The following is a 24,178-nucleotide window of genomic DNA, read 5'->3' on the forward strand; positions in this document are numbered from 1 at the left end:
TTGATATGAATGCTCTAAATTTTAGTATTATTATACAACTTTCATAATAATTCAAGCATCATTAATGAAGTACTCCTTTTATAGATCCATCAAATTAGTTTAGTTTGAAATTGACTTATAAATCTATTTCAAATCATTTCAAATAAAAACTAATATATTCCTATAAATCTCATTAACATATTTTTATCTTTGGATCTAGATTTAATAGTATAAATTGGGAATAAATTTTTTTAAACTTATAAATATAAGTGTTGGTGCAATATTTCCTACGTCAATATTGACCTGGTTGACTGAGCTTGAATTGGTTCAAGTTCGAGTCTTGATGTTTGGATTCATCCCCTCTAACTACATTTCGATCATAACAATAAAATCTAAGATAATAATACTTAACTTGCTCCAATAAAACAATGATATTCATTAATAAACACGATCAATTGATTCATAGAACTTTTCGGTTTAAAAAATACCAAAATTTTAAATTTCCAAATTATCAAAGTGTATAAATTTGGTTTGAAATTGATATAGAAAATTTAAAATTATTTTAAATAAAAAGAAATGTACTTCTGAAACTTTATTATTATATTAAAAAGATTTAAAAATAGTTAAAATTTCAACTAATAGAGTAAACATTTAAAAATACACTCTCAATTTAATTCATTATTATAAATTTATATTATCTGAGGTATAAAATATATTAAAAAGTGTTTAAGAGTATATTGATTTTGATCCAAAGTGATTCAAATTTGTTTTTTAAATTTATCAATCAATTTTGAATGAAATTGGATGAACTTGTAAAGAAAGATGAGGGGTATTTTTAGAATATATATGATACATATTTGAGTATTATGAAAATTGGATAGTCATTTGAATAAAGGAAAATAAAAAAAAATTCTACTTCCTAGTCAAACATAATGAATACTAATTTACCTAATTGTTTTGATATTTTTAAATATAAAAAATCTAAAAATAAGTATAATTTCTCTTAAATTACTACATTAATATAAAATATAGTATATTTTTTATCAAATTGAGTATGACTCTTTTTCCACTCAATTGAATGGAAAATATATTAGATTTTTTTAAATGATGTTCAATTAGATGGAAAATATATTAGATTTTCTTTAAATTGTGTTGAATTTAAGAGGAATTATATTAAGTACGAAAAAAATCGTGCTTAATTTGATAGAAAATATACTCGATTATAGTTTAAAGTACTTAATTTAAGATAAATTATAATTATTTTTTAATTTTTTGTATCTAAAAAAAATTGAGGGATAATTTTGATAGAAAATATAGTTGAGTTTAAAGTGCTGAATTTAAGAGGAATTAAATTTATTTTTGAAACTTTTTTTATCTAAAAATTTTAAGGAATAATTAGATAATAATATTTAAATAAGGGAATTAAAATAAATAAAATTTTATATGCAGAGAATAGGAATAATTTTTTTTATACGGGTGCATGTAAAATTAAAGTTATTATTAAAATTTTACTCTAATTTACCGTTTGAAAAATTGCTGAATAGGCTTACGGTTCAGTAAAATGCCTAATTATTTATGTAATTTTAAATATTGATGAGATTATATAAAATATAATAAATTAAATATGTGGTAATACTCTAGCTGGATAATTGAATTCGATCTGACCACAGACTCATCTGAGTTGATTCCCAGATCCGAAAGCGATTGATTTCTGGTTCGATCGTTGGATTAGCGATTAGATTCGGTTTCTGTGGAGAAATTAACTGCGATTATCATCGCATCGAAGATAAGAGATTAATCGAGGAGAGAGAGAGAGACAGGAGGAGGAGGAGGAGCGTAACAATGGCGACAGCGGCGGCGGCTTCTTCCCCAGCAGTCTTCCCTCTCCGATCCTTCGCCAGGAACGGCCCTTCCCGAGCTCCTCGCGTCTCTTTCAACGTCTCCCTCATCCGTTCGAATCGCTATACCGTTTCTTCCAGGTACTCTCAAGATGTTTCTTTCGCTCATCCCTGTCCGTCCCCAGTTGCGTAGGTCAAGGTTTTCAAATTTTCTGGGGTTTTTTCCCCCTTTTACAGGAAGCAGCACAGGGCAGTTTGCTGCAGTTGGAGCTCTCCCGAGGCTGGCTCCTGCGCTCCCAGAAAAGGGATTTGGTCAATTAGGTCATTTTTTTTCTTCTTAAAGTTGTTCTATGTTTTGAAAGACGTTTGTTTTCCTCTTCTGATGTTGATCTGAAGTTGATTGACAGGGACGATCTGGTGATGCCGTCGACACCTTACTTCCTCGCGGAGGTGCAGGGAGGGCAAGGGCCGCCGCCTGCGGTGCAGGAGAACTTCCAGAGCGTCGTCAGTCAACTATTTCAACATGTATGAATTTATGCTATTAGTGTTGAATGTGCTAGCTTCGCTTTTATCTAGGGATGTGAAATCAATAAGAAGTAGAAAAAAAAATGCTTGCAGAGAATTGTTAGATGTGGTGGACAAGTGGACGACGACATGGCGACTGTTCTTGTGGCTCATCTTCTGTACCTCGATTCTGTGGATCCTACAAAGGTATCTAATTAGTTTTTGCAGTATTTTTTCCCAGCTCAGTGTCTTTTGAAACAAAGTTTTATTTGGCTCATATCCATTCGTAAGGAATCTCATTTAAATTGCTCATTGTATTTTAACTTCATGAGTCTCGCTTATCCTTGTTCATAGCTCATAAGTATTTTGTATGCGAGGATAATGGCATCAACATACTAAAATAGCTGGTGTAGTAGAGATGAAAATGCTACACCACCTTATAAGATTAATGCGGCATGTTCTCATCTTGCTATTGTACTATGTGTATATGCCATATAATTTGGTTTTACTTTCCCTTGTTTAACTTCAATCATTATCATTGTCAATGTCAGTCCAAACCCAGATAAAAATGATGGATGATTGCTTTAGGGCATCGGTCTGACAACCTTTTTTTAACAAAATGCAAAATCTCATAGGAAGCTATTAGTCTACTTTTCAAATATGATAAATAAAATGAAACTTGGTTAAGAACGTAAGAACATGTACAGACACGGTGCTTAGGCTGCATAGCGAAACATGTCAGAATTCGTTTGATGAGAGATACAATGGTGGAGATTGGAGAGTTCCAACAGAGAACTTCTGAAGATAGAGATCCAACAGAGAGAGAAAAATAGTTCTTACTTCTTTGTAAGAGATAGGTGATATAAGAAATAAATAAAAAATGAAAAACAAATGATACTGTTATTTTTTTTCAAAGTTTTGCGAGAATATTACGAGTATGATAACTAATATAACCACTCCCTCACAGATTACCTTAAAAACACGTGTTACCAAGGATTGGTTAATGATGTATTACAACTAACATAAATTTTTTCACATTATTTGGAGGAATAACATTATGATATATTAATTGTAGACCCTCATCTGCATCTTCATAGGTAACGAGTATTGCAAATTTGCTTATAAGCTTTGTTCATTTTATAGTGAATACTCTATGACTGTTCAATAATCATTTAGAGATCATCCTTTCATCATTGGGTAGACAATCTAAAATCATCTAGCTTTTATGGAAGCCTTATCTAAAATGTTGTTATGTTTTGTAGGATATTGTCATGTATATAAACTCTCCAGGAGGATCTGTTACAGCAGGTAATATTTCCTCTTTTTTGCTCTGTGTTACTACTTTTATTTTTACACTTCTGCCAGTACTATGTCATTGCAAGGTAATTGAGTTAGTAGCATTTCATTAGGGATGGCAATATTTGACACGATGAGGCATGTAAGGCCAGATGTTTCTACTGTTTGTGTCGGTCTGGCAGCAAGGTAATATCTGTAGCCAGTTATGGATTTAACCTATTTTGAAAAATATAAAAAAGGTTTAGCTGTATTAGTCTTTAATTAATTTCACTATCAGTTGGCCGCTAATTTTGCATACCACAATTCATATAGACGTTCATTACCAAACAATGTTCTATTGCCTGCTGCATTTCAGAAAATGCATGAACTGCTTCGAATGTAGTCTCTGCAAAAGATTCTTTTTTGTCATCAATAGTCTAAATTAGTATTGAACTGCTTTGAATGTTTCAATAGTCTCTATTATTTCCACAAGGCATCATGGACTATAAGTTCTAATCAGATAAAACTGATGCAAGTAATATTTTGTAATAAGAGATTAATCTGGGAGTTCTCAGTTGTTCATGCATAGAACTGTGTATTTTGTAATTTCATCTCCATCTTTCAATTCCTATAAGGCCATTTTCCACTATAAAGACAATGAACAATTTCCACCAACTGTTCATTTTATGGTTCATCTACAAGTTAAATTATTGATATCTGATAGCTCTGTTTCCAATTGTTCTTCTCTTGCACACAAACACTATTACGTTGATTGGTCTTTGGCTTTGTCATCGCATACTAATTTTTCATTATTCATGTTTTCTTTCCTACCAACAGCATGGGTGCTTTCCTCCTGAGTGCAGGAACAAAGGGTAAAACTTTGGACTTCTATGCTGCTTAGTCAATTTTTTCGTGATTTTTCACAAACTTTCTCGTCTCTGATGATGAACCAAACACAGGAAAAAGATACAGCTTACCAAATGCCAGGATTATGATCCATCAACCTCTTGGAGGAGCTCAAGGTTCACAAACAGATATCGAAGTCCAGGTAAAGCTTGAGTTTATGACGTTATACAGCTTTCTGCAAAACTGGGCCGGTAAACCCTTTCTTATAGGTCAAATTTTAATTCTGATATAATTGTTAAATGATAATAATTTTGATTGATACTCGAAGATGTTTCCTTGATATTGGAAGGTTGAAATGGAGGGAGTATTGGTCTTAGAGTCTTATGTGATCGTTGTTATGCTTAGGATCTGTTATAATCTATGGATCATAGTCTTGACCAAGTAGGAAAGACAAATTAAAAAAGTTAACCTCGAAAAGTTGAGAATATTGAGATGGATGTGTGAGATTGTTAGAATAGATAAAAAAAAATGGAAATGCTTCTATCTTATAGATTTAGGAGAACTGAATTAGATGATAAGAGAGACGATAGGCTAAATTAGTATGGACATGTTCAACTAATAAATTTGATAGTCGGACAAATTGAGTCAGTTATAGTCGAAGGGGTAATGAATAGAGGCAAAATTCTTGTTAACATAATAAGATTAAGGTGATATCATTGTAGTTATATAGTCTTGTATCGAGTACCATGGAGAAATAAGATTTATATAGATGGCTCCGATGTTGATGGTAAATATGAGTTGATCAGTTGATTTGTGCATTTATAAGAATGCAGTGCTTCATAATAATCGTCTTGTTCAGTATGTGAAATACATTTCTTTTTGTTGAAACATAGGATATGTTATATGCTTGAGCATTTTTCGATCTTTTATTGATTCGCAGACAAACGAAATGCTTCATCACAAAGCGAATTTGAGTGGATACCTTGCATCTCATACCGGTCAAAGCCTAGAGAAGATCTACCAAGACACCGACCGGGACTACTTCATGAGCGCAAAAGAGGCTAAAGAATATGGGCTAATCGATGGTGTAATAATGAACCCTTTCAAAGCTCTGTCACCGTTGCCGAGCCCCGAGCAATGAGGACCCGTTGCGTCTGTGCAATCGCTTGATGTTTTAGAATTCGATTGAATAGAATCTTCCACAGGTAAAAAAGGTGCCTTTGATCTTGTTTTAGAACTTCGATTTAGGACGTTTTACTACAAATTCTACCTGTTGGTTAGTGCCCAAATGTTTCGATAGAGATGGCACTTGTGGTTGTATCTTGTGTGCACTCCTAAAATCTCATAGGAAGAGATGTGTTAAGACAAGAACATGTCTCCATCAAATTATTTAATTGGAAATTCAATTAAAGGAATGATAATAAGTGAAGAAATGATAATAATTCAAATGGACTACCTAAAAAAAAATAAAATACTACGAAATGGTTTTTTCTTTCCAAAACAGAAAAATAAATTCCGATTTTTTTTTCTAATGATGTTTAATTAGTTCAGGAAAAGTTTAAAATACTTCTTTTTTTTTAATGGAAAAATAATAATTGAAAGGAGTTAAAATCGTGTCTGGTTTTTACCGTTACTTACTTACCCGGCTTATTGAGGTTACCGCCGGCCGCCGCTATAAAAGGCGCAACTTTGAACCCTAGGCGGCCTCCCAAACCCTCGTCTCCACTTCGTCAAATCTTTTCGGGAACGGGAGTAGAAGGCGATCGATCATGGAGAATAGGGACAAGGCGCTGATTGCCGTGGGGTTCGAGGGGTCGGCCAACAAGATAGGCGTGGGCATCGTCGCCCTCGACGGCAGCATCCTCTCCAACCCCCGCCACACCTACATCACGCCGCCGGGCCATGGCTTCCTCCCCCGGGAGACGGCGCACCACCACCTCCGCCACTTGCTGCCCATCCTCCGCACCGCCCTCTCTGACGCCGGCCTGACGGCCGCCGACATCGACTGCCTCTGCTACACCAAGGGCCCCGGCATGGGCGCGCCTCTCCAGGTCTCCGCCGTCGCCGTCCGCGCCCTCTCCCAGCTCTGGGGCAAGCCCATCGTTGCCGTCAATCATTGCGTTGCCCACATCGAGATGGGCCGGGTGGTCACGGGGGCCGAGGACCCCGTCGTGCTCTACGTCAGTGGAGGGAACACTCAGGTCATAGCGTACAGCGAGGGTAAGTACCGAATTTTCGGGGAGACTATTGACATCGCCGTGGGTAATTGCCTGGATCGCTTCGCTAGGGTTCTCACGCTGTCCAATGATCCTAGCCCTGGGTATAACATCGAGCAGGTTCGTGTCACTCACCTTCTAAAAAAAATGTTATTTTGAAGATTATTTGGTTATTTACAAATGCTGAAGCTCTAAAGAAAACATTTTGACAGTATTAACAGAATTCAAAATACCAGCAACTCACAGTACGGAATGAAATTCTCTCTTGTCTTACTGATTTGTAGCTCGATACCTTGGTCTTTATTGTGAGATCAAGTCATAGTGCCTATTTAATACCTCATTGCAGCTAGTGAGCTAATTCATAATGCTTCCTTGATTGAACTGATAAGGTTTAGTAACATGTCCTGGTTGTTTCAGGTAGAGAGTGAGCATGATTGATGAACAGTGTCTCATTTTGTTAGAGCTTTTAATACTTCTAGTACTTGAATAATAGAACATTTTTAAATTCTTGCACTTTACTTTAGCTGATTCAAGAAGCTTCAAATACAACGAAGATAAATGCAAACAATTCCACACACGTTTTTCATTTGAAATGTCAACTTTTTTGAGTGAGTGTCACTAGTGATTTTTAACATTCTGGCAGTAGTATCTGAGAATAACTTTTTTTGGTACCTTGATGAGTTTGCAGTTTATTTGTTAATTTGGTGGCATCCTTGTATTTGACCCCTTTGCACATGATGGTCTACAGTCTTGTCACTACCTATGAGAGTCTTATGTTTTACCATTGTTAGATCTGAAATCACACAAATAGGAAATGAATTTTGTGTTAAGATCATTTAATTAAATTCTAGTGGTCTTTCATTTTGTTGTTCATTTTAACCATGTTTTCTTTAACTCATTTGATTCTCAAATTCAGCTTGCAAAGAAAGGAGAGAAGTTCATTGATCTTCCTTATGTTGTTAAGGGTATGGATGTTTCATTCAGTGGTATACTAAGCTATATAGAAGCAACTGCTGTTGAGCTGCTTAAAAACAATGAATGCACACCTGCAGATCTCTGCTACTCGTTGCAGGTAATGTTTCTCTCTACTTGAATATCCGATTGGAATGTTATTCAATTGAAAATGTATCAACTTTGTATGGAAAATCAGAAAAGGCGAAGGGTAACAGAATTAAGATAGTTGAAACATTGAACCATTTTGACTTAGTCCTGTGTGGCCAGGAAACAGTTTTTGCCATGCTTGTTGAGATCACTGAACGTGCAATGGCGCACTGCGATAAGAAGGATGTTTTAATTGTTGGCGGTGTGGGATGCAATGAAAGATTGCAAGAGATGATGAGGATAATGTGTTCTGAAAGAGGCGGCAAGCTATTTGCAACCGATGATAGATATTGTATTGACAATGGGGCAATGATAGCATACACTGGCCTCCTTGCTTTCGCACATGGTATGACCACCCCATTAGAGGATTCGACATTCACCCAGAGGTTCCGTACAGACGAAGTTCAAGCAATTTGGAGAGAGAAAAGTATTCCAAACACGAAGGATCTGCAGCCTGATACTACTTGTGAGGGGCAGCAGATTTAGAGGGATAGAAGGTATTTTACTCTGGCCGTCTTATGATTACTGCTTCCTAGGTATATCAGAATGCACTTGTAAGTCGTATTAAACATTAAGATAGAAGGAAGAATATGCATCTTAGAGCTTTACATGAGGATCCTACGTGGCAAAACTACACATATAAAATGAGTTGCATCGATCTATACTAAAAAGACAGCTTGAAGTATGGACAAGCACTTCATTGATTCTGAACATAATAAGTACTGGTGGCATCACTTGAGATTCTGTATTACTAAGCAATCTTGAACTCTTTGGACCATCAGTTAACTGTTTGTGCTTGATATTTTTGATACTCGTAATACTCAATTTACTCTTTTTCTTTGTAATTTTGAATGCAGAAAAGGCCGCAAAAGAAGTGTCCACGGATCAGAAGTCGGAACTCTCTCAATTCCGTATGGTAGTGAAGCTCCAAGATTATACTGGAGCAAAGATTGTAATCTCATCATTTATGGCAAACAATGCAGTAGAGAAAGTTGTAGACTTGTAGCACCTCTACACAATTCATAGAACTTGTGCAGATCAGTTTGAAGTTTCTGAAAATCCATGTAAAATAGAAAGGGGAAAAAAACGCTTAAATGGGCGAGGGAAATTTCTATCCACGAAAGTTTTCCACTTGACACCGGTTCAAACGGAAAGATTTTTACCAACCGCTGCCCCATTGTCTTCTTAAGTTTTTATTTTTATTTTTTATTTTGATAACTTAGAAAAATCTCTGCTAAAATCATCTGTAATGACTTTTAAAAAAATAATCACTGGCACGGAGAGAACGTCAGTAATGACCTAAAACAAAATTAATTCAACTTTAGCCATGTCTGAGCCCGGGTTCGAACCGGGGACCTCTAGTGTGTGAGACTAGCGTGATAACCAACTACACCACCCAGACAACTTTGATGTCAAAGTTTAGTATAACTTACTTAATAAATATCAATTCAGCTTCATACTTTATACGAATTAATTTAATGATTAAAAAAATAATCATTGGCACGGAGAGAACGTCTGTCATGACCTAAAAAAGCGTTAAAATTTGGCCGTGTCTGAGCCCGGGTTCGAACCGGGGACCTCTAGTGTGTGAGACTAGCGTGATGACCAACTACACCACCCAGACGCCTTTGAAATGATGGTTTAGTATATTACTTAATAGCTAAGTTAGTTTATAAGTTATAACAAAGGGAATTGGTCCGGTAGGAAATTTTTATGAAGTTGGATCAGTCAAATCATTTCAATAGACTCGGATCATCACCTAATTATTCGGTTTAAGTTAAATATCCGGTACCTATTAAAAAAACAAAGCGAATGGAAAGCCCCCCAGTATTTTCAAATAATAGCAAGGGTGGAAAACACAAAAGGAAAAAAAATAAAAATAATTATCGCCATTGTATGATTCCCATAGCTAATCCAGACTGGTGCCCACTTTTTAGACTTAAATTTTACCTTCATTCTATTCGTTAGGATTCGAACAATCGGGTCCTACTGTTGTAGGAAGGAAGGTACAGTCTCGGGTGAGAATCTGAGGAATTAAAAGTCTTATTATCTGTTCCTCGGCAAAAGCAGCAGCGTCTTTGAACGCGAATGGCGACCATTTCGGTCTCTTCCGCCACCGTGCGCGCCACCGCCGCCTCCGCTCCGCCGCCTCCGTCCAGGTTTCCGTCCTACTCTTTGGACCACTTTGGAACGATCAAGGAGAAGATCGACACGCGCCTGCACTCTTCTCGCCGTTTCTTCCTCCCCTCCGTTGCCTCGCTCAATCTCAGGGTACGGTTCCATCCGATCCCTTTCTCTTTTGGCGTCTGTTTTTTCTCACGCTTTCGGTTTCTTAGATCTTTGCATTATGAAACAGAAGCTTCGCCTGCAAGCGCAAGGCGCGGATTACTCCTCCCTGTCCCCATCTGAAGATGCGAACGATGCGGAAGACGGCGATTTTTCCTGGTCATCTATCATTCCTCCGTAAGTGAAGCAGCATCCCGCTTATTTCTTCGATATTTTGCATTGTGAGAGGTGATTTTGATGGTCAAGTCTCGAAATTTAGGTTCTTGTTCCCCGCTTTGGGGGGCCTTCTCTTTGGTTATGACATTGGAGCCACGTCCGGAGCTTCCATTTCTCTCCAAGTAAGCAGATTATCTCATCGTTATCCTTCCTTCTAGATTCAAAGTTAAAACGGTAAAGGTCCTGTTTAGCATTCATTATTGTTTCTTGGCAGTCTGCCGAACTCAGTGGTACCACTTGGTTCAGCCTCTCAGCGGTGCAGCTTGGGCTTGTGGTACTTCTCAAATCTCAATATAGATTCATGGTTTCTTACTTAAAACTTCTGTGCTAGAATGACTAGATGGAGTTGTCTTCGTAATGTGTTTATTCAGGTGAGCGGTTCACTTTACGGAGCTCTTGCTGGATCACTCATAGCATACCCCACTGCTGATTTTCTTGGTGAATTTTTAAGCTTATCCTTCGTTCCAACAGCATCTAGTATGAAATTTTTCTGTTGTTTGTGCATATTTTAGGACAACTGTATTGGTGTAGGAAGAAGAAGAGAATTGATTGTAGCTGCTGCACTCTATCTTGTTGGTGGGTTGATCACGGGATTTGCCCCTGATCTTGTTGTTCTTATCATTGGTCGATTCATCTATGGCACTGGCATAGGATTGGTAAGTGGCAAAAAAACTGGGATAATTGTTTAATACTTGAATCATGTACCGGTTTGTTTTTGGACTGATTAATCTAAAAAAAAATCCACAAGGGTATAGCATTCTTTTTACTGCATCATTCTCCTTGACTCCCCTGAGTGAGGAGACTATAAATCGGGATCTGCATTTCCATCATTGGAGTGGTCAATCCAGGAAGTCCTCGGGGAAGTTGATTATGACACTTCCTTTTAAACTATATAAACTTGCTTGGGGCCATTTGATGAAGCTATCTTTTATGATAAATGCTTTATCATTATATGGGGTGTCGGTCATGTAGATCAGATAATGTTGTGGGCTTTTGTGGTGCTAATATATATATTTTGCCTGCCAATTATGTCAACAATTTCATAGGTTGGCTATGTTGTAAAGGGGAGTGCAAATATCAAAATTTAAGGAGTGTGACCTGACTAATGTTTAATTCAGTTAACAAGCCAAGATAAAGAACATTAAGCGGGTATGAAGTTTCTTGAATGAGATTTTAGAAAAAATTTCGAGACATGTGTACAAGTGCATGATATCCATTTTTGTACTCATTTAGTTGAAGGTGTCATTAGCAAACATTTACAATTCTAATGCAAATTTTCTCCTAATACTTGTATGAATTTCTAGATGCTCTCTAAAAAACTATTAGCGAACTCATGTGGGAAGAGATAGGCAATGAAATGAGAGAATAAGCTAATGAGATAGGTATCCATAAACAACTTCAAATGAGCATCAATGAGTTGATTGGTTTTGTATAATTCGTATAAGCAAATTTAATAATTGACAAAGAAGAGTTCAAATCTCTCTCTATCTCTCTCTCTCTCTCTCTCTCATCAACTAGACACCTAAAGCTGCTTTTCCTTCTCCATTATCATTTATAGTACCCTTACCAACATAGCCCTCTTCATAACATATGGTATTCATTGGTGCATTCATGCTTGGAAATAATGAGAAGAGAAAGATGAGGTTGAATGTGAAGAGGGAATAGGAGCTGCTGATAATGGAAAAACATAGAAGCTTCAAAATAGAAAGAAAAAGAACTTTGTCATATATAGATTGTTTCCTTGCAGTTGTAAAAGCACACTGTCCTCAGTAAAATGCATTCAATTTTGTGCATCTTCTTTCGTAGGCCATGCACGGAGCTCCTCTTTATATCGCAGAGACTTCACCATCACAAATACGTGGAACACTAATATCACTGAAGGAACTTTTCATTGTTCTTGGGATATTGGTGGGTTTTCTTTTTATTTGGTATCTGAAGTACCTCTCCTATGGAAGTGAAATTTTCTAACTCTCAAAGGTATATATTTTTTTTAATTTTTGATGTAGTTGGGCTATCTTGTGGGTAGTATTCAGATTTCTGCTGTTGGAGGCTGGCGTTACATGTATGGTGTAAGTGCACCAATTGCGCTTGTAATGGCTTTGGGCATGTGGAATTTGCCACCATCCCCAAGATGGTTACTTCTAAGGGGAGTTCAAGGGCAAGGTTCTTTGGAGGATTATAAAGAAAAGGCTATTAATGCATTGACAAAGCTTCGGGGTCGTTCAGTTACTGATAAAAAAAATGGCAAGGAAATAGAAGAAACATTGACTTCTCTGAAGGCTGCCTACGCTAAGGAAGAACCTGAAGGTAGTTTCTTGGAGGTCTTTCAGGGAGCAAGTTTGAAGGCCTTTATAATTGGAGGAGGGTTGGTACTCTTCCAGCAGGTGTTTGACTAATTGTGAATTTGGTATGATCCATAAATTGAGAAACTGCTATTGGTGAAAACTGAATTCTTGTCTCCTCAGATAACTGGACAACCAAGTGTCTTATACTATGCTACTTCAATTCTTCAGGTACTATACAAGAGATGAATTTCTGTATGTTCAAGGAATATAGTAATTTAATTTGTTTTGTTTTTTAATGTCCTTTTTCTCCTGCGCAGAGTGCTGGATTTTCAGCTGCATCTGATGCTGCTAGAGTTTCAGTTGTGGTTGGGTTTTTCAAGGTATCTGAATGAGTTCCATGCTAATCACATATTAAGAAATAAAACATGTATAAATTAGAATTTTTATCGGAATTATGTTGTATGATGATGAATGACTCAGCAATTGACCTTTTTATACATCATTTGTGACAATGCCATATCAAAATCAGAGAGTAGAAAATAATTATACTTTTTGCTAAATTCTGGTCTAATCATGATTATAATCCCATTTCTTATGCAAAAGCTTTAGGAGCGTTAAGATACATTAGTAGCCAGCTGATTTTTCTCAATCAATAGGTCAAAATTCTCTATGCAAGAGAAGAACATTCTAATTTTTCTCAAGGAGAAGAGAATATTATGATCAATTCTTTATTTCACCATTGTGTAGCCTATGCGGTTAATTTGGCCATGGCCAAATTCTTCTTGCGTTTTATTTTATGGTTGCTGAATTCAAAAGGGATTAGGACTCAGGGCTGCCTCGATTGGAGTAGCTTGATGCAAGGTTCAACCATGATGTGTCAAATTAACATCCTTAATTCCAATTCATGTAAAAAAATATTTATCACCGAGGTAATCTGGCAATAAGTTACCTAATCTTCTATACTGTAGACTGCATTATATATGTGGAGATATTGTCTCTACACAGTTAAATGAGTTACAAACAATTATTTCTTTGACATTATCTTTCCTTTCTGTGTGAAGTCCTCTTGTACTTCGTTATATTTGTCTTGGTATTTCTTTTCAAGTGCTCAGCTGTTTCTTCTTGGCATATTCTTTCACTTGCTGTATAATAGTCAATAAGTGAAAGATCTATCCTATTAAATTGTTGTTTAAATGAGAATTTTTTGTTTTCAGTTGCTGATGACTGGACTAGCTGTTCTGAAAGTTGACGACCTTGGGAGACGTCCATTGTTGATAAGTGGTGTTGGTGGAATCGTATGTACTTTATTTCACTTATCTAACTCGTAATGTTCATAGTGATACTTATGATCCTTGGAACATGTAGCATTAAATGATTGAGGTGGTTTTAGAGATTGTTTCTTCAACTTTTACATGCCGGCATTTTTAGTTATCACATCGAAGTTTTTATCACAGCATTAATTAGTTATTCTAAGGTGATAAAGAAAACTTTCTTCTTCGATAATGCAGGTGTTATCTTTATTCCTTCTTACAGCTTATTACAAATTTCTCGGAAGCTTTCCTCTGGTTGCAGTAGGTGCTTTGCTTTTATATGTTGGCTCATACCAGGTAACTTACATCTTCACCTCACATATCATCGAAAGTAATAATCTTTCATTTTGTATGCAAATTCTCAGAAAAATTCCCAAAACAAGTTTTCCATCAGTTTTTTTTATGCCTGTTTCAAATGATATGTAAAGATGCAACTTGAGTTGTTCAATTGTGTACTAATTGATAAGTTGAGCTTATTATTTGTATTGATCAATATGACTGAGCTTCACAAATCTATTACAAGAATCTCGTGTGAATTCACGTTGAGTTTGTAAAATAAAAGGATGCACCATTTGCATATCGAAATATGTCGATGTCTACAATTCTTTTCTCTGTGATGTATTTTAATCAATGTAATGAGAAATAAACTCATCTTCTTGATGGATCCTTGATCGTGATGTTCTGCAGGTATCGTTTGGCCCAATCAGTTGGCTGATGGTTTCTGAAGTATTTCCTATTCGTACGAGAGGCCGTGGAATCAGTCTCGCAGTTCTCACCAACTTCGGGGCGAATGCATTAGTCACATTTGCCTTTTCTCCCCTGAAGGTATCATAAAGTTCAAGATTCGATATCATAGTGTTCTTAAATTTTATATCAGGCAAATAATATCTTTGAAACCGTGATGTAGGAGCTTCTTGGACCAGAGAACATCTTTCTTCTATTCGGAGTGATTGCCTTGCTCTCGCTCGCCTTCGTTCTTTTCTACGTCCCGGAGACAAAAGGCCTGAGTTTGGAGGAAATTGAAGCTAAGATACTGAAATGAAGCTGTTCGTGACGAAGCTATTTTCAGAAAAGTTTCAATGAAACATCTTCACTGTTCAGTTAAGTAGCAGAAGTTCCTTCCAAGTGCCAAAATGTTTCACCATTTAAGATTTCATTTTTGTAAACAAATAAAAGATGGATTAATACAGATGATTGTGTATCAGATTGGCATTGTTTTACATTCTGTATGAAAGAAAATATAATCAAAAAATACTTGTTGCAATTGACTTCAGACAGAAAGTCGATTAGGCAACCAGAGTCAACGTCCAAAGTGTACATATCCATCATCCACTAAAGCCTGTGGAGGCCAGGAGTTGAAGAATCAATGCCGCATGATGAGAGCCTGCGAATGCGCCAACGTAACTAAGTAGACCATAATTTAGATCAGGATGGATGGCCAGGCCGACTACCTTCGACTATCCACTTAAACCCAAATTATAACATGAAGGAGACAGTAAATCTAAGGAGAGACCATAATTTAGATCAGGATGGATGGCCAGGCCAACTACCTTCGACTATCCACTTAAACCCAAATTATAACCGGAGACGGTAAATCTAAGGAGAGATCGTAATGCATTGCAGAATGTTTACTACTGCTCCCGTACCAACAACACATTCAAACTGCATTGCAGAATGTTTACTCCTAAGGAAATATATCAATAAAAACAGGAATTTTTTATTCTCTTTTGTGGAAAATGAATTAAAATAAAATGAAAAGAGAATAATAAAAATGTTTTTCATGCATTTCAAGAATGTATGTATATATATTATATCATCACCTACAATCATTCCAAGAGTAAACAAGGGAAAGACAGATGAACTCAATCTTCCTCCTCTGTATTGTTCCAATTTTATCAGATGTCTGCTCCAAACCAACATGAACTCAATTCATTTCTATTAGCCATCTGAGCCTCAGCCTTAGCATAATTAAACTACCTTCAAATTACAAAATGTACAGAATGGATTCCATTCAAGCAACATTGATCTTATTTCTAGATAAAAGAGTGAGCTAAAACTAGCTTCAGTTAGCTGTACAACTTCGTCGGTGTGCCGCTGTCTTACGAGGGAAAGGACGCCTGGAGCCCGATCCTCCTCTCTGCAGCGAAAATTCAGAAACTTGTTTAGTTTTATCAAGGAGAACAAATAAGAGTGAGCTGTATGAGTCATGGACTTGTTTGAGAAGAAACTGACAGACTCACCTCCGGCGGCAACAAGCTTCTCAACACGAGCAACAATATGCTTCCCGTAAGTGTATTTTTTAAGCGCGTTCAAGTGGACCTTGATTCGCGAGAGGATCAGCTCCCGCTGCTGATCGTCGCACGTCTCTAACACTTTCTGTACAACGTAGTTACCAAATTGATCTTTCATCATGGCCTGCCATTGAACAAATAGGGAAAACATTCAAACAGGTCAGTGATGCGAACTGTATCACTGTCCTAGCAATTCCAGAACGTCGTGGCAATGAATTTAGTTTGACGAAACTGAGTTAATTCACTACAAGACGATAGTATTTCTTGAAACACTCCTTGGGTTCCCTTATGCAACGAGACAATAAACCTTAAATAGATAAACACTCAGAATTTAAATGCATAAACCAAAGTCCAAACTCTAAATTCAAGAGGGTGTCATCGTGGCAATGAATTTAGTTTGACGAAACTGAGTTAATTCACTACAAGATGATAGTATTTCTTGAAACACTCCTTGGGTTCCCTTACGCAACGAGACGATAAACCTTAAATAGATAAACACTCAGAATTTAAACCAAAGTCCAAACTCTAAATTCAAGAGGGTGTCAGCTAAACTGCGTCATTAAAAAAGCTCAGAGGGAAACACAATAGACCAAAGGCAATATATCCAATTACGATAGTTTGACGAAATGCATGGATGAAGCAAACCTGGAGAGGCTCATTTTCATCAGTCGAACCCAACATCTCGCTCACCAAAAGTTGTCGTGCTTCAAGACTACCGAAAGTCAAGCATTTTTCAATGACATTTGAAGCAAATTTCTGCTGACTCATCTGTACTATTTGTCCAGTTAATTGCTTAATAATCACAGAACGCTCATCAGGCTTTCCATGCTCCAGCACATGCTGTCAATATACATACAATGTCATATGCGATGTTCTGAACTTTAAATCGAAAGAAAAAGTTATAATTTAGTAAGCCATAAAATAAATAGAACTGATAACTTCAGGAAAAATCGTCAACAATTCACAAATTAAAGCAGCTCGGCAGTAGTTGACACAAGAAGATGCATTAGCTTGACGAGAGAACCACCCATGCTATATATATTATGCATGATACTACTCAATCAAATGCAGACGGCGTATTCATAGCAAGGTTTTTTTGAATTTCTTTGCAAAAGCATGGAAGAACAGAGGTGAATAATTGAACACCTTCACCGAATCTTAAGCAAGAAGGTAACAATGCAAGATAATTAGAGAACAAATTTTCACTGATACATTATCAGGAAAAAAATTGAATGTGCCCGCAAGGATCTAGTGAGATTCGCAGAATTTATGTACATATAGTTATCATTCTAAAAGAAAATATAATTGGCTTGTCATTGCAAACTATATGAAAAGGAGGACCAATTTTTTAATGCATCTGAGGCTGATCCAACAAGAATAGATTATTGTTGACAAACAGCTGACCTGAACAACATAATTACCATATTGGTCTTGTGCCAACATGGAAACAGAATGTAAAATCTCATCCATGACAATCTGTTGAGTATTAGGATTGTCACAATGCTCCAGCACTCTCTGAGACAATAGAAGAAAAAAATAATAGACATAAAATACACATTCACATATACTAGTATGACAGCGAATCAAAAATAAAAAAAATGAACCTGTATAACACGACAACCATATGGATGAGTAGATAGTGTCACAACTTGATTATAGAATGTTGAGATGATAAACTGAATTGCATCTTGTGGGACACACTCAATACACTTTTGAATGACATGGTTCCCATTTTGATCTCGCACACAGTGGATGATACGCCCATCAAGCTCTTGAACCATCTTTATCTTCTGGTCCAAGTCAACTACTTCTATTGCCTGAAACAAGTGAAATGCAACTATCAGTATACAGTAAAACAGAAGTATGAGGATTACACTGTAAACAAAAGCAGAATAAAGTATCAGCTGAGGTGAATTAATATATATTAGAACTAAGACACTAATTGGACTTTTTTCAGCTAAAAAGTACCTTCTGGATCACTCGACAACCATACATCTGGAGGCTGAGAGCCAATACATGCCCATTAAGGTGGTTAGCTAATTCCCGTCTCTGAGCTGATGATCCATGTTCAAAAAACTAAAAGCGGAAAAATTGTAAGGACCTTTTGAAGCAATTCAGTATAGAAACTTCATAGAGTTCATTGGAAAGTCAAATTCTACCTTCTGGACCACATAATTCCCAAATACATCAGTCATCAGAGACAAAGCATGAGGCATTATCTCAACAAAAACCATGTTTTTTTCTTCAGTAGTAGCTGTTTCAAGTTTCTGCTGTATGAAGCGGCTTCCATATTGATCAGCACTGGAAAGGAAAATTAAACTCAAAATTTTTATGTATGCTAATGAAAAATAACTAATTCAACGGTGAATAAATTGGAATATTGACAACTATTGTAAAACATAAATGTACCAATAGTTTAGTATGACAACTTAGGCAGATAAGATTAAGAGGAAGATCAGAAAAGTCACTATTAAGGTGAGAATTTTGTTATGCTAGAATTTACTGGGTAGTAAGAAAAATTCCTCAGACATAATAGAAAAGGATAGGTGTTGTACAATCATTTAGTGGTTGTATACTAATACTATTAACACCTAATCTGAAAGTGAAAACCTGTATCTCCACAGCCAATAGCTGTGAGAAGGATGCAAGTTATCATTTTTATATGATAGTCCTTAAACTAAATTTGCTTGATGTAACAACAAGAACAGCAGACACTATACAGCAGTATTTCAAATAAGGCAACTAGAGATAAAGATATACATATTATTCTAATAATGTAATGTTGATTCTATAAAACAGATGGAGCAGATTGTTTGAATTTCTTCATTATTCCTTATGTATGTTGCTCTGAACACCGCTCATCCACTCTATCTTGTTGCTTCCACACACTACATGCAAGCAACCTACATCTATAAGCACCTATATCTGATAAAACTAGAATGGCCTCATTTAGTTCTGTATTGATGTTGTCATTGGCCCCTAGATCTTCATGCCAAACATCTGAGAAGATCTTGACTATGGGCTCCTTACCAACATCACTTCTAGTGTCCTACCATGCTCTTCAAAGCCCATGTATAAACCCTCTTTTTTGCCTGTCCTTATATCTTTCTAGCATCATGTCAACAGCCACACCAATTCAATCATCTTTTTACCAATTATTTACAAAACAATACATGAGCTTTTGTTTTACCTTTTAACCAACAGTTGAGTGGTCTAGTGGTAAGCGAGCTAGAGGAGGACTTTCCAGCAAAGGTTGTCAGTTTAAATCAGTATAATGGCAACTATTGGAAGGGATTAACCTTGCCACCTCTGCTCCAAACAGGGAATTGTCTCATATTCAACATGGTGTGGAAACACTTCATGGTCAAAAACTAAGAAAAAGTTTTTACCCTGTTTTTCCTGGCACCCTCTCTCAATATAAAACGAAAAACTAATCTCCTTGTTCTGGCATTTCTCTTACCTTAGATTTACATATTGAAATCCTAATCTCTTTTATATTTGACACGCCATAAGCATTCCACTACAAACAAAAAGCTAGATTCACCAGTCTCTCTTTCAACATCATTTTCTTTCAATTTCATATCTGAGCTTTACTCAATCTCCACTCTCACACCTTGGCCCTTGTAGTAATGTCAATCTCCAGTCCCACATCTTGCCTCTTGAAGTAAGGTAAAACATAGTCTCTTTCTTCATTTTTTTTTTCAGTAACCTTCCACTATTTTTTGCTTCATTTTCACAAACACAAATATTCTGGGATATTTTCCATTTGAAATGAGTTAAGGAAAAGAACTACATTCATGAAGATTTCACTCTTTTAAAAAATGTAATCAACTCATTCATCCAGAGTGTTTCATTATTGAAGTTCTTTAACCACACACTAGTGTTATGTCTTCATTGTCTAAGTCAGTCTTCTTTTTTATGTGACCATTTCTATCTAGGTAACAAGCCGAATATTGATTTATCTACATTCTAGTTTGAAGAGAGTGTTAGAGTTACTAGTCATATGTGATTAGAATATAAAACTAATCTCACATGAGACACTAGGACATTAGATGTTTCCATATAGCCCTACATCTGGGTATAATTGTTCTCTTATGATTGGAATCTCATGTTTATCCTTGCCAATTATGTAAGATGGAAGATTTGAGATGTTGACAAATGTACTTGGAGGTCAAAATGGGAACGGAATCAAGAAATCAAGGCAAAGAATAGACTTATATACCTGAACTCAACCACATGGCCTGCAATCTCAGCAAGCTCAAAGCTTCTAGTCTTATTGCTCTTGAATTCATCCAAGAGTGAGGATGGAAACTGTCCATCTATGTTACCATTAGCCTCAGAATGCCAAGATCCCAGAACACCTCTACTTATGTTTCGCCAGTTGGAAGAATAATGCATATTGCGCTCTCTGAGACTAAGAGGGATGCCAGGTCCAACAGGAGAAGCAATAGAATTTGCTAAAGGACTTCCTGGATATGAAGTAGCCAGGGCAAATCCTGAATTCCCATAATAATTATGAATTAGAGAAGCAGATTTAGCCAGATGTGTCATGCCATACGGCTTCTGTTGTTGAAGTAAGGACTCCAAGTAAGTTTCCTGGATCCCAAGTAAATCAGCATAAGAACTTAGATAACCTTTCTCCAGGGATGGATTAGAACAGTTGGCTCCAAGTTGAGCAGTATATTCAGCTGCCATCAAGTAGTCGATATAAAGTGGGTCATTAAGTGGTGCCTGAAGAGCTGCTGCAGTGGAAACTGAATTTCCATTTCTACTGAGAGTTCGTATGTCTGCAGGTCCAACTAAATTTGGTGGTGAGAAAGTTCCACCTTGTAATGCCCCTACCTCCATTTTAGGTGATGCATTTGGTGATACACTAGCAACACTTTCCAACATTGGAGACAAAGACCCCAAGCCAACGTGATTTATCAAACTTGCTGATAATGCTGGATTTTCTAAATACGCATTGAGATTGGAACTTGAAAAGGCTGCATTGACACTCTCGTACAGAGAAGAAACACCATTTGTAGTGATGTAATGAGAAGGTGCTTCAAGATATGACTTGTCAGATTTAGCAGGAGACTTTTGAGATTCAATTAGCCCATTCAAACCTGATCCTGAAGTTCTCAAATCCACTGAACCTACTGAATTTCTAATGGAGCCAGGGTAAGGAGGTTTTGCCGACTTAGGAATGGCCTGCATGCCTAGATATTCTGGATCAGAACTTTTGAGGGTAAGCTGTTTGTCAACATTGTTCTGGCCTAAATGTGAAGCAAAAGGAAAGTTCTGGTTATCATATATTCCTTGCTGAATCTTTGATTTTGTAGTATTTTCACCAGCAGATGACAGGTTAATACCTGATAAGGAAGCCATAAGATCATCAGATTCAACTGTGTCCAATGAGATACCATTCGAGGAGGAGAAATCATGAGTTTTTTTGTCAGGGGCACAGATTCTCAGGCCTAAATGTGGAATGCAGGGACTCTGAGCTCTTGCAACTGACTGGGCATCAGTAGTACTTCGCTTCAAAGAGGAGCCGACAACATATGCATAACTGTGAGGCAATGATGTACCAGTTTTCTCATGTCCATTGTCACTATGTAGAAATCTGATGTTTTCTTCATCCATCAATGCACTTACTTTATGTGATGAAATCTGGGTGCTAGGAGAAGATAATGGTTCAGAACCACTAAAAGCACTACGACTTGCAGCACGTGAGGGATGGCTTGAACTGGGACCACTTTGTACAACTTCATCCTAAAAAACTCAACAGTCAAATTATGCCAACCACAATTCTGGTCAGCAAAAAGAATCTATATGTATTTATAAAATGACAGAATCTATAGCACCAAATATAAGAGAAAAAGTATGCATGTGGCATGATATCATGGGTGCAGACATATGTTCATTATTCAAAACTAGGTTGACAATGAGAAAGACCGATTAAAAGAGCTAGCTAGAAATGGACAGGCTAGAATCTGATATTGAAAGCACGTACTTTTTCTTACTCACTACACTGCACCACACATATAGGTATCTAATTATCACTCTGCACGTATTTCTTTTAATCACAATTATGAAGATAACAACCACTAATTTCTTGTGGCTTTATCTTTGATGGATGTTATCTCCATTATATGACCAAATTTCGAAAGGACAAAAAGGCTGATGCACTAAAGGGTATTGATCACTTCAAAAGCTTCTCCACATGAACTAAATTCCTTGTGAGTGCACTGCTAGTTCACTTATTTTGATCTATTACTTGGATCCTAATTTCCAGATAGGCACAAATTTTTATGTGAGATAAAATTTTATTATTTGTTATCTATTCTATGTTGTAACCAGGATTAAACATGTAAGCAAACTTCTCATATAGGTTGACCTTGGTTATGACCACAAAATGTTCTGCATTTTTAGGAATGAAAACAATGATTATGTGTTTTGTTAGGTCTAAAACTCAAATCAAAGAAACAAGGTCTATACTAACTAAAAAATACAAGTAGTTATGTACATTGTCGTCATCGGATACATGTGTGAGCACTGATTTTTGGTACCACGAGTGAACAAAAACTTATCAGGTCTTGAAGTACTGAGATCGATCAATAAAAAGATTTTGTCAGCTATATATTGACAAATGGATCACCTGCACAACATCAGCAAAGCTCTTCTGGCGGCCAAGTGACAGACCAATCAAGCCATCTCCTCTATCAACCCATTCTCCTGCCCCAGGTTCCATAATTGTCTCTGCCTGTTGCTCCTCCATCGAAGTAAAAATTGGTTGTTTAGAGAAGAGTGATATATCATCCCCTTCCTCCCCTCCATTGATTTTCCTTCTATCAGCAGTCCCTCCTATCAAAGAGCTGGATTGGAGCCTCTGTGTTGATCGCCAGTCCTCCTTGGAGAGCACCGGGGGCGGTAGCCGGGGGTTCATATTTGCATTCGAGTAGTAGTAGGAGACATATGCTGGATTGGAGAGGAGTTCCTCCTCTGACGAAATCTCGTCCCCATTCTTTACTGAGGAAATATCAGGCACGCCGAATGCACCTTCGCGCCCATAGATCCCTCCCACTGCGGCGAGCGAACCATTGACAGTGGGCGGAGCGGATCCGCTCCGGAAAATGCTGAGCTCACTTTCTCGATCACTCGCCTCTTGCCTCCTCTGCTCCCTGAGCAGCAAACCCAGCTCCTCAAAATCTTCGCCGCCAAAACCATCCCCTCCGCTCCCGATCAAAGAACGAACTCCCATATTAGACAACATGCTCTGTTGCTTCTCAATGCCCTAACAAGAAATAAATCAACTTGAACCCTAAGATAAAATAGGAAAGAAGTGCGAACAAAATGCAGCTTTAATATCTCCATACCTCGAAAGCTCAAAAAAAACTTGGGCTTCACCCAAAAAAAATTGAATCTTTCACGATAAAACCGACCAAACGCATCATTTTCGTACCCTAAACGTCAAGATCCTTAATTCAAGCTCAGAGAAAACAAACATGAACAGTAACGCTCAAAATCGAGCAAACAGAGAGATCGGAGCAAAAAGATTCCATCTTTAGCTAAACATCCATCATCAAACCGCCCGGCGATCGCCGATCCACTCCGCCATTTGCCATTGGGCACCCTCTTTCGTGCTACACCACTCCGAGCCCCCCACTGTAGCTCCAATTGAGAGCCAGTAACAGCGCAACAAAAACCAAAGGGAAGAAAGATCTACGCCGTCGGATCTCCCCACGGACGGTGGAAGATCACCCGGAGGCCGTGCCATTGAACCCTAAAGGGTTTACTTAGGACGATTTAATGAAACAAATATCACCAACTCTAATGCTTCTGTTAAATTAATTAAAACAGCATTTAACGGGCAGCTTTACCACAATAAGATAGTCCATCAAATTAATGGCTCGATTAATGCGATAATTAAAGTAACGATGTGAATTAATGGTTTTACGTTAATTTAGAAATGACTAACAGTCAACTCGGTGTTTACTTTAAAATGACCAGTGTTGACACTTAATTTTGGTGGGACCAGGACGTGCTGAC

The 24,178-nt window shown here is 37.1% G+C and overlaps 4 protein-coding genes and 2 non-coding genes across 7 annotated transcripts; 3 read left to right on the forward strand and 3 right to left on the reverse strand.

Annotated features, from left to right (window-relative positions):
* Nucleotides 1-1,759: 1,759 nt before the first annotated feature.
* Nucleotides 1,760-5,810, forward strand: LOC122046125 (ATP-dependent Clp protease proteolytic subunit 5, chloroplastic-like). Its single transcript, XM_042606669.1, has 9 exons — nt 1,760-1,958; nt 2,055-2,138; nt 2,225-2,342; nt 2,436-2,528; nt 3,584-3,629; nt 3,731-3,803; nt 4,434-4,468; nt 4,556-4,644; nt 5,383-5,810. The coding sequence occupies exons 1-9, from the start codon at nt 1,822-1,824 to the stop codon at nt 5,581-5,583; spliced, it is 876 nt and encodes a 291-aa protein (XP_042462603.1). The 5' UTR covers nt 1,760-1,821; the 3' UTR covers nt 5,584-5,810.
* A 317-nt stretch (nt 5,811-6,127) lies between these two features.
* On the forward strand, nt 6,128-8,818 carry LOC122046118 (probable tRNA N6-adenosine threonylcarbamoyltransferase). The gene is made up of 4 exons (XM_042606656.1): nt 6,128-6,778; nt 7,575-7,730; nt 7,880-8,256; nt 8,617-8,818. Exons 1-3 carry the CDS (start codon nt 6,212-6,214, stop codon nt 8,243-8,245), a joined length of 1,089 nt encoding a protein of 362 aa, XP_042462590.1. The 5' UTR covers nt 6,128-6,211; the 3' UTR covers nt 8,246-8,256; nt 8,617-8,818.
* Nucleotides 8,819-9,087: 269 nt separating this feature from the next.
* On the reverse strand, nt 9,088-9,161 carry TRNAV-CAC. The gene has a single exon. It is a non-coding gene; the product is annotated as a tRNA-Val (tRNA).
* Nucleotides 9,162-9,309: 148 nt separating this feature from the next.
* TRNAV-CAC lies at nt 9,310-9,383 on the reverse strand. The gene has a single exon. It is a non-coding gene; the product is annotated as a tRNA-Val (tRNA).
* A 429-nt stretch (nt 9,384-9,812) lies between these two features.
* LOC122046108 (D-xylose-proton symporter-like 3, chloroplastic) lies at nt 9,813-15,076 on the forward strand. The gene is made up of 14 exons (XM_042606642.1): nt 9,813-10,030; nt 10,116-10,222; nt 10,305-10,383; nt 10,476-10,535; nt 10,633-10,699; nt 10,793-10,917; nt 12,068-12,169; nt 12,268-12,645; nt 12,727-12,774; nt 12,864-12,926; nt 13,761-13,841; nt 14,055-14,153; nt 14,544-14,681; nt 14,764-15,076. Exons 1-14 carry the CDS (start codon nt 9,848-9,850, stop codon nt 14,896-14,898), a joined length of 1,665 nt encoding a protein of 554 aa, XP_042462576.1. The 5' UTR covers nt 9,813-9,847; the 3' UTR covers nt 14,899-15,076.
* Nucleotides 15,077-15,890: 814 nt separating this feature from the next.
* On the reverse strand, nt 15,891-23,907 carry LOC122046098 (pumilio homolog 1-like). 2 transcript variants are annotated; one of them, XM_042606627.1, is made up of 10 exons: nt 22,788-23,907; nt 21,502-21,901; nt 20,370-21,405; nt 18,307-18,448; nt 18,116-18,223; nt 17,752-17,964; nt 17,552-17,662; nt 16,793-16,987; nt 16,097-16,271; nt 15,891-15,993 (listed from the first exon to the last, which is right to left on the reverse strand). In XM_042606627.1, exons 1-10 carry the CDS (start codon nt 23,400-23,402, stop codon nt 15,956-15,958), a joined length of 3,033 nt encoding a protein of 1,010 aa, XP_042462561.1. In that variant the 5' UTR covers nt 23,403-23,907; the 3' UTR covers nt 15,891-15,955. The 2 variants fall into 2 exon arrangements, with proteins under 2 accessions (XP_042462561.1, XP_042462560.1); XM_042606626.1 differs by having other exon boundaries at nt 20,370-21,901; nt 22,788-23,423; nt 23,506-23,906.
* Between the last annotated feature and the right edge of the window lie 271 nt (nt 23,908-24,178).

Source organism: Zingiber officinale, chromosome 2B, assembly GCF_018446385.1.
Source record: "Zingiber officinale cultivar Zhangliang chromosome 2B, Zo_v1.1, whole genome shotgun sequence".
In the NCBI taxonomy this organism is placed as follows: Eukaryota; Viridiplantae; Streptophyta; class Magnoliopsida; order Zingiberales; family Zingiberaceae; genus Zingiber; species Zingiber officinale.

Bases quoted from the DNA above. Each gene is read 5' to 3' on its own strand.
- LOC122046125 (XM_042606669.1), top strand. From the start codon at position 1,822: ATGGCGACAGCGGCGGCGGCTTCTTCCCCAGCAGTCTTCCCTCTCCGA. The intron at 1,959-2,054 runs GTACTCTCAAGA...CCCCTTTTACAG, and splicing joins CGCTATACCGTTTCTTCCAG to GAAGCAGCACAGGGCAGTTT. The intron at 3,804-4,433 runs GTAATATCTGTA...TCCTACCAACAG, and splicing joins TGTGTCGGTCTGGCAGCAAG to CATGGGTGCTTTCCTCCTGA.
- LOC122046118 (XM_042606656.1), top strand. From the start codon at position 6,212: ATGGAGAATAGGGACAAGGCGCTGATTGCCGTGGGGTTCGAGGGGTCG. The intron at 6,779-7,574 runs GTTCGTGTCACT...TCTCAAATTCAG, and splicing joins CTGGGTATAACATCGAGCAG to CTTGCAAAGAAAGGAGAGAA. The intron at 7,731-7,879 runs GTAATGTTTCTC...CTGTGTGGCCAG, and splicing joins ATCTCTGCTACTCGTTGCAG to GAAACAGTTTTTGCCATGCT.
- LOC122046108 (XM_042606642.1), top strand. From the start codon at position 9,848: ATGGCGACCATTTCGGTCTCTTCCGCCACCGTGCGCGCCACCGCCGCC. The intron at 10,031-10,115 runs GTACGGTTCCAT...ATTATGAAACAG, and splicing joins TTGCCTCGCTCAATCTCAGG to AAGCTTCGCCTGCAAGCGCA. The intron at 10,536-10,632 runs GTACTTCTCAAA...GTGTTTATTCAG, and splicing joins CGGTGCAGCTTGGGCTTGTG to GTGAGCGGTTCACTTTACGG.
- LOC122046098 (XM_042606626.1), bottom strand. From the start codon at position 23,402: ATGTTGTCTAATATGGGAGTTCGTTCTTTGATCGGGAGCGGAGGGGAT. The intron at 16,988-17,551 runs GTCAGCTGTTTG...GTATATTGACAG, and splicing joins ATGGTAATTATGTTGTTCAG to CATGTGCTGGAGCATGGAAA. The intron at 16,272-16,792 runs GTTTGCTTCATC...GTTCAATGGCAG, and splicing joins ATGAAAATGAGCCTCTCCAG to GCCATGATGAAAGATCAATT.